We start from the raw sequence: 8,771 nt of genomic DNA, 5'->3' as shown, positions 1-8,771 counted from the left end.
TGACGTCTCATGACGTCAAACAGCTAACTTTAAACTTTAAACCATGTTTGTTGGTTTAGGATGCAACATAACTTGGAGAGTCAGTGAATTTAATTAACCAAATTGACCATTTTGGGGAAGGAGCGGAGCTGGAAGGCAAAGCTCTTAATTTTCCAGTCCATCTACAAGACAACCCTCACCTATAATCATGAGTTTTGGATAGCGTCCAAAAGAATGAGATCGCGGATACAAGTGGGGGGCTCAGTCTTAGAGATAGAGTCAGAGGGTCGGAGTAGAGGCGCTGTTCCTTCGCTGCGGTGTTTCGGGCATCTGATTAGGATGTCCCTACATTTACATTTAGTCATTTAGCTGATGCTTTTATCCAAAGCAACTAACTCTGAAGAGCTGGGTCTTGAGGAGGTTTTTAAAGGTAGAGAGGGACACCCCTGATCTGGTAAGGATGTTCCACCAACGGGGAACAACAGACGAAAAGTTTGGGTTTACCTGTGCGTATGGGTGGCAGAGCCAGGCATCGTTCATTGGAGATGCCTCCCTTTGGAAGTGTTCAGGGCACATCTAACTGGGAGGAGACCCCAGGGCAGACCCAGAACCTTCTATATAGCTCATACGTAGCCACCTCTGGATCATCCAGGAGGAGCTGGATGTGTTGCTGAAGAGAGTGACGTCTAGAACATCCTGTTAAACCTGCTGCCACCGTGACCCACCCCCGGATAAGCGGAAGAAAATGGATGGATTGATTTCCTCGTTACACATAGTAAAACCAACAGTGTGTAGTAAACTGACACTTTATTTGTAGCTTAAGCAACACCTGTCAATCACAGTACATACACTCCTGAACATTTTTATCATTATTGAATCATATTTATTGACATGGACTGTACATTTAGCCAGGAGTGGACTTATTTGCTCTTTCTATCCAAAAATAAATTTATTTTTCCATGATTAATGTCTGCTAGTGGTAATTACAAGATACTCTCACAGGACTAAATCGAGGCAAACCTCTGTCACTCTGTACACTTTGTTAATCAGGACTTCCACCTTATCTCCACCCAGATGACAAAGATCCAAGATGCAGACGACATGCGTGTCCTCCAGCTCGCTGGCGGTCACTAAAACCTCCTCTGAAAGACAAACGTGTCGCAAAAAACTTCAACGACAAGCGTCAACGATACAAACAGTGTGGTAAGAGGATGGTGTGGTGGATACCTGGCTCAGGATGTGTTGTTTCGCTGTGGCTGGCGGCATCAATGAGAGGGCAGAGGAAGCTTGACGAGAGGCAGGACAGCATCGTGTTACCGTGGGGATCCTGAGGAAGGCTGACAGCCCGGGGCTCGTCCGAGCTCGTGACAGGAAAATACGCAGCGTCGACGGATATCTGCTTATTTATACCTGTTGAAAAAAGTTTGAAATATAAGATTGAGACGTTGCAATCACTGCTCGTTGACAACAATCTGATATGAAGATGTTTTATAAAGGCAGGTCGTGTGTGTCAGCTCGTGCGGTTATAGACGTTCATCAGGAACAGACAGAACAGACGCTGCGTTTGTATGAAAGCTCAATGTATTCCTGAATAAATTTAATGAATCATGTTTTCTAAATGTGATTCAGCCGTCAGACTGTGCAGCTGGTTTTCGCTGGCTGAAGGTCTCAACCTCAAAATCACTCGTTTATGACGTAAAGGTATTATAATAAAAACTTAAAAGCCATGTCGGTGCTTATTCAGGACTAATTGAACCACATCCTTTGAGTGACTCATACAGGAAATGAGGACGTCCTGAAACAGACGTAACTTTACCTAATATCGTTACTTGGTAGTATCCTGGCCAAACCATGGGTGGGACGGTGTCACCGGTTTGCGTTGGTGCCCACCGTGTTGGCTGAAGGTTAACAAGCTGCAGGAGGACGTCCCTCTCGTCGGACGTGAACCTCCGAGACACACTGTCCTGGTACAGACCGCCTTCACACAAATGTTCGGACAATTCTTGCCGTTGCTTCGTCCAGCTGCTGCTTTCCCAAGATAACACGTCAGAGTCTGGTGCAAACAAACAACGGTGTGAGAGAGTGTCAGAACACACACACGTTTACACTGAGGTGAAGCTGTAGCTCCTCTAATGCACCTTGATTTTGAAGTGGTAGGCGACTTTCCACATCCGGAGCCTCCTCAGATTCAGACTCCGACTCTTCTTCTTCTTCTTCCTGTCCTTCCACTGTACTTTTCCCTCTAGCCCTCCTGTAGGAAACAAATGAACTCACTATGAGCTGAATATGGAGTATCTTTTTGCTAGGAGGCCACCGTGATTAAAGGAGGACTACTAGTCCCAAAACTTTTATATCAAGCTCATAAATTTGATCAAATCATACCGTGTTTGAATTCTTCTCCTTTTCCTCTTGCTTGCTGAGGGAGGTGTTAAACTGGACATCTGCTTGGCTGTTGTTGGATCACGGTGTGTGTCTGATATTGCTTGTGCATCAGTAGAAATATCTGGAACCTGCAGGAAACCAGTTGACTTATTAACTTTTAACGGTCTCTGCTGTTGCAAAAATGCTTTAAAATAACGTCTATTACCTCTTTGTCTCCTGTCCGTGGAGACTCTGTGTCCTTTGGCCTTTTCATGTAGCGCACTGCTGTGATCTGTCCTTGAATGGCGACTTTTTTATGCTCCCTGTACTGCAGGGTCTCTAGCTCCCTCTTCAAGTCAGCCACAGCAACCAGAGGAGCTTGAGCTTAAAGATGGAGGATAACGGTTTAAGACAAATCATTTTTATTGTGGGCTGCAGCGCATATTCTGCTCTATAAATGGCCTTATGAGTAGTTCGAAACAATAGCTTTTGTGTCAAGTTACAGGCAGAGCAGGTGTGCAGTACAAATGATTAATCCAGAGCGTGCACGGTGCTGTATCTTGTTGCAGAACGCTGACCCAGATTTCTTTTGGATTCCTGCCACCAACAAAAGAACCGAGTGAATCTCATTATGATTCAGTACTGAAGTGAAAGTCAGCTGTACTTTTCTTCAGAGGCTAATCAGTTCGCTGAGAGGAATGCGAAGTGTGAAAGGGTTGATTATTGGGGACTGTGCATGCTTTTAACTTTGTTTTTAATTGAAAGTCTTTTAGTGTTTTTGCATGCAGCAGTGAGTTTTCTTGATGACCCTGAACTTTTCACAGACTAATTGGCAAAATGAGGGTCATGTGTGCTGGAGCGCTGCGAGGTTTTAAGGAGACTCAGAGTGAAGCAGAGCAGGAGGATCCAGGGAGGGAGCGTCCGCAAGGGCCAGCCTCTACGAGAGACAAGACCCTCCTGAAGCACAACTGCCAGTTTTTTATTTTTACTACAATACTTTTATACCCATTTTCTTTCTCTGTGTAGACAGAGTGACTGCCCTGGTGACAAAGCCCCAGACGATTCCAGTCCAGCAAAGGAGGAGGACGAGAAGAGCTCCTTGATTGATTGTTCATTTAACACAACACTTTTATCTAATTTAACCTAATAACTTAATCTATTTATAGTCTTAACTTCACCTACCTCGCCACATGAGCTTGTCCTAAAAACATGTTTAAATATATTTTCCCCTCACGTGAAGCATCTGCTGTCGACTGTGTATATTTCTTTGGAGGATGAGGGTAGCAGTAATAGCCACCGACAGCAGTCTTCTGTAGGACGATGTTGTCCTTCAGAGTTTTGGTCCACTGGATGAAGCTCTTCACTTTGGGGTCACTCACATACGGCTGACCTTTGTGGTAGCCTGTCGAGACGGATAACATTTAACAGTTCAGTATAACTCTGTAACTGTCACCACATATATGTAGATTATCTATGTGTCGAACCTGTGATGAATGTCTCCGTCTCGCAGCTGCTGGTGAGATACGGCAACGAGCCTTCCACCTGACAAACTCTCATCTGAGTGCACACCAGGTAGGTCACTGTGGAGGAGACGGCGACGTAGTAAACAAGCGAAGAGTGTGGCAGCAGAACTATCGGACAGCAGCTGATACAGCTGACTTACTCGGGCAAATACGATTGAAGATTTCTGGTTGAGAAGAAGAAAAAACCTCCAGGATGAAAGGGTGGCCAGATGTTCCATCCACAGCGTGGATCCAGCGATACGTCCAGTATTTTTCTGGACCTGAAAGGTGAACATCCGAGTTCTAGTTAAGAACCGAGTTAAAACTCGGCAGCTTTGCTTCAGTTTAAAAAAAGATAATATGAACATTTCTTACCCACGTTCCCTTTACTCTTGACTCTCTCAATGCGACCGACGAATGTTACCAAACCAATGACATCACACGCAGCGTTGTTGGATAAATTTTCCAGCTCCGACCTGTGAGATACATTCATAACATGAAAAATGACAACACATGGCTCAGCACGCTTTATGAAAGCGTGACAGCTGGAGAGATAAACAGGAAATTCAGGGGGGAGAGAGCAACACAGGACCCAGGCTGGAATCAAACCCGGGTTGCTGCTGTCACTTGAGGTCCATGCTGAGCTACCAGGTGCCCTCATATCTGTTTTTCTCTACGCTTGACCCAAAACACTCGCTGAAAGTATCTAATTAATTCAGATTTAAGTTTCTTTTGGGGATTTTAAGCCTTTATTTGATAGCAGCAGCTGAAGAATGGTGAGACAGTGAGGTGATGACCCAGGCCGCTGCAGTAAGAACTCAGCCTTTTGTATTCAGGGGCGCACACTCATACCAGGTGATTCGATATGTTTCCGTAGGTACCAAAAAAAGACAGACAAATTTATTACCTGGTGGCGAACTGGTAGGAAACATCAGGCAGTCCCCACTGAGGCAGTACACGTTTTGGTGAGATCACAGTGATGACTGAAGCTGGTTTGCGAGGATTCAAGCAGATTTCTTAAAAAGAAACACAGATGACGACGTTACAGAGACATTAGAGAGTTTAAGGGTATGATGTATAATATACATTTTTTAAACATTTAATTACACGTATAAGCGACAGAATTGTGCAACTGAAAAAGGTTGTAGTTGCCACATATCCTCGCATCTGTGCTACAAACTATTCACACACACTTTTCATAACAAACTCAGACTGTAGCTCTGCACGTACCTACAGAATTAAAGGTCTTCATTCTGTGATGGTCCATTTGTGGGTGTGACCGCTTTGAGTAACTCTGCTTCAGGGTGTAATTCTGGAGGTACAACACTGTTCCCACGTTCAGTCTCTGGTAAAACTCCGGACAAAGTTCGTTCCAAAGCACGAGGGACATCGTCCCGCTCTGATCAGCGACTTCAAAGTATGCCTGAAATATGATAACACAGTTAGACTCAGATGAAAAACCTGTAAGAAACACGAGTCAGATCTGGATGGGAAGTTCAAACTCACCTGGTACGGGTAATCAATCTTCAGACCAAACTTCCCGTAGTACCGTAATCTGGATTTGTGTATAATCTTCACCAGGAGAGGGAGAGGTGTCCACGTGTTTCTGAAGGACGACTCCAGACTGCGAAGAAGAGTGATCTTGGACACTGGAAAGAAGATATTGTGGATAAAAACAACTTCAGGAGACCAGATGTTATGAAAAAGTTTAGTATATCATGATCATATGGTCCAAGTGGAAGATTTAATACATTAATCATATTGGTTTTATGATCCAAGACGACATATCATCTAGTGTTATCGTGAAATCGTCTCAGTGAGTGAATGAACAAATACTACATTAATTATTATTAAAGGAGATCACACAGAAAAAACTAAACGTGTGTGATTTGGTTAAAAAGATGGGGAAAGATTGAGGAGGGGGGGGGCTATACTAATATTCCAACTTTCTCAGGATCAGAAACTACGATAAGAAACTCAGGTACGCTCTGAGAAACTAGGCGGTCAGAGTTATGGGAAGACTTCATGGGAAGATGTTACGGTGGTTAAAACACGGTCATACGAGTGTGTGTAGATCCAGGATGCAGTTTTCCGATTGTTTCGGTGTAGAAACCAGTGCAGTCTTTGTAAATACTTTCAAATTGGAGGACTGACTGTAAATCGCCTGCCTGGGGATGACCTTTTTATGTGTTTGCTGTAGTCTGAAGTGATGTTAAGTAATATTAGGAGTGTTTATGAGATCAAATAACGCCATCCTGGTCATGTAAACAAAGCGGGATGAGGGCGCCTCTCTCTCACACACATACAAACATAGACTGCATGCAAGATCAGACACATTGTGGCATTTCCCTGCAGCTCAGTGGTCAACAATCAGAGAGGGGGGTGTCATCATAGTATCTCACCGTCCAGCACTGTGTCCGCTGAGGGACACCCTGAGCTCCAGACGTCTCCCTCCGGGTCGTCGTTGTTCCACAGAGACAGGTAATGTTTGCGGCTCACCTGAAGAGGCACATCACTCTGCAGCAGCACACTCCTCTCCATGCCGTGTTTGACCAGCATGGGCAGCGAGCTGACGTCACGCGTCAACACCTGCAGCACGGCAGACCTGCGCGCGTCACACCTGAGCTTCTCCACGCACATGTACCCGTGTCCCAGCCTCCGCTCGTTGTAAACAAACGAGCACTGCGTGATGTGGATGCCGCCCCCGGTCCTCAGGGTGTTGCTGCTCACCAGGTGGTTTAGCCCCGGGTGGAGGACGCACTTAGCCCTCCAGACTCCGTCTGTGACCGTCACGTCGTAGCTGTAGCTGTCCAGCCCGTCGTGCTGCTGCTCGGATAAATACCTCTGAAGCGCGATGACAGCCACCGGAGCCGCATCCTCATCCTCCGGCTGAAGCTTGAGGCACTGCGTGGAGGACAACCGCTCCAGAGTCCTCTGGAGGAAAGACGGCTGACGAGCAGTCACCGGCGAAGAGGAAGAAGAAGAGTTATCCTCCATTTTAAATAACCGTTAAATAACCGTTAAACCATGTTAGCTCGTCGGCTAACTGACTAACTGTCTAACTAACGTCTTCCTGCTAGTTGCTAAGCAACAATTACACTTTCACACAAACAGACAAGTTACATCTGGACTCGTGTATGAGTGAACTTATCATACTGCAGCTAGTTGAGCGTGTGATAGTTGATGTTTGTCGGTGTTTTGAAGAAGTTACGAAGTTGACAGTTTGGCTAATGTTACAAACGACGCGGGTGTTTCTTCTTCGCTGTTTTTTAAGGAGGTAGTTGGATCAAAACAAAGTGGCGCTCTGCCGCCACCTAGTGTCCACCAGTTTAATCTAATTTAAAAAATATAGGAGACGCTCTTCCACCTAGTGTCACACTGTGGTACAGGGAGAGCTTTATTATCCTCACTCATGAAAGTTTACAAGCTGTTTGCCTGCCTAGATTATATACCTGCAGATCTAAAAAGAAAACCTGCTATTGATGGGCAGACACAGAGTGTAACAAGGCTGCTGATGACTGGTTACACACTGCAGACTGGAAACAAACTAGAACTGTTTTTTTTTATAATTATTCATCATTATGTCATTATTATTATTGTCTATTTTTACCTTTTTTTGTCTGTATACTCTGTATTACATGTGCTGTCTGACAGGTCGGGGTGGTTTCTGTATTTTGTATTGTCTGTGTTTAAAATCAATAAAATGTGTTTAAAAAAAAATAGGAGACAGAAACTACTTTACTACCATTTATATATCATTATTATTATTATTATTATTATTATTATTACAGACATTTGGCTTGCATTGTATCTGTTTTGTTTACAGTTTAATGCTGTGACTGTCATTCATTTGTCTACAGTCTAATTTAATAGCACACAGTTGTTTTTATTCTTGTTTGTAGTTATATTTCTTATGTCTATCTATCTATCTATCTATCTATCTATCTATCTATCTATCTATCTATCTATCTATCTATCTATCTATCTATCTATCTATAGTCAGTTATGTACCTTCATTACACGACCTCCAGGTAGCGCTCTTGCTCTGTGTGTCTCACTCATGTGACTGACTGATTTAAAAGCTGACGTTTCTAATTAATTCAGTTATTCTTCCCCTACCATTTACTGTAGGACTTCTGAGGGTCCTTTTGGAAACTCTGTCACTCAATATTCACATTTCTGACCAAAAGCTTTTGGAGCAGATTTGAACCCTGCAACAGTCAATCCTTTGGCCACTGAAGGATGCAAAAATCAGGCTGTAATGACTTGTTGCTGGGTATATATTTCTGAAATGAAGAAAAGCCATAAAGTTAGAAACATTATTTACATTACCATTTTGGGGTCTTTGCTTTACTTTTATATTCCTGCTATGCCTGTATCAATAACTAATAAAGTTGTTTTATGTCTATAAATTGCAAGCATGTTTGTACTTCAACTTTGAGGCAGCTTAGGAAAGAGTGTTTCCTGTTTCAGCTTGGCGATATCTCCTTGTGCAAATCAGGGTTTTCTGTGCAAGACCTTGACAGGCCTGCACAAACACATGTGATGTAATTTCAGACACTTAATCAGATTTCACCATCACCAACTAACGACAATAAACCTTACTTTGTTTTTACATTAGTCTGTACAACTCACACTGTCAGTGTTAGCTGTTAAATTTACAGTTATTCATTCTGCTGACCTCCTCGAAAAATCATCAGTTCAACTTCCTGCCATGTGAATCCACTCTCATGGTCTCGCCCTTCCTCCAGTAATGCAAGATAATTTAACTGTACATTTTACAGACTGCATGGAGCTCAAGATGCTAAGAGACTCTCTGCTTCCTACAGTGTTGATACTGTCATCATTCAGAAAATGAATATGCATCAATATAGATTATAAATACAAATACACAAATCACAGTTTCAGTGAAATAATATTTTTACAGGG

At 43.4% G+C, this 8,771-nt stretch overlaps 1 protein-coding gene across 1 annotated transcript; it reads right to left on the bottom strand.

Annotated features, from left to right (window-relative positions):
* Positions 1 to 769: 769 nt before the first annotated feature.
* radx (RPA1 related single stranded DNA binding protein) lies at positions 770 to 8,192 on the bottom strand. The gene is made up of 15 exons (XM_010749896.3): positions 8,175 to 8,192; positions 6,245 to 6,791; positions 5,349 to 5,491; positions 5,073 to 5,265; positions 4,750 to 4,858; positions 4,218 to 4,318; positions 4,004 to 4,123; positions 3,825 to 3,920; positions 3,575 to 3,742; positions 2,567 to 2,724; positions 2,362 to 2,489; positions 2,118 to 2,230; positions 1,796 to 2,032; positions 1,207 to 1,389; positions 770 to 1,121 (listed from the first exon to the last, which is right to left on the bottom strand). Exons 1-15 carry the CDS (start codon positions 8,175 to 8,177, stop codon positions 976 to 978), a joined length of 2,445 nt encoding a protein of 814 aa, XP_010748198.3. The 5' UTR covers positions 8,178 to 8,192; the 3' UTR covers positions 770 to 975.
* Positions 8,193 to 8,771: the final 579 nt, after the last annotated feature.

This window comes from Larimichthys crocea, chromosome XXII (genome assembly GCF_000972845.2).
Source record: "Larimichthys crocea isolate SSNF chromosome XXII, L_crocea_2.0, whole genome shotgun sequence".
Taxonomy (NCBI): Eukaryota; Metazoa; Chordata; class Actinopteri; family Sciaenidae; genus Larimichthys; species Larimichthys crocea.
Note: the sequence above shows the minus strand (reverse complement) of the source record. Positions and strands in the feature narration are given on the sequence as shown.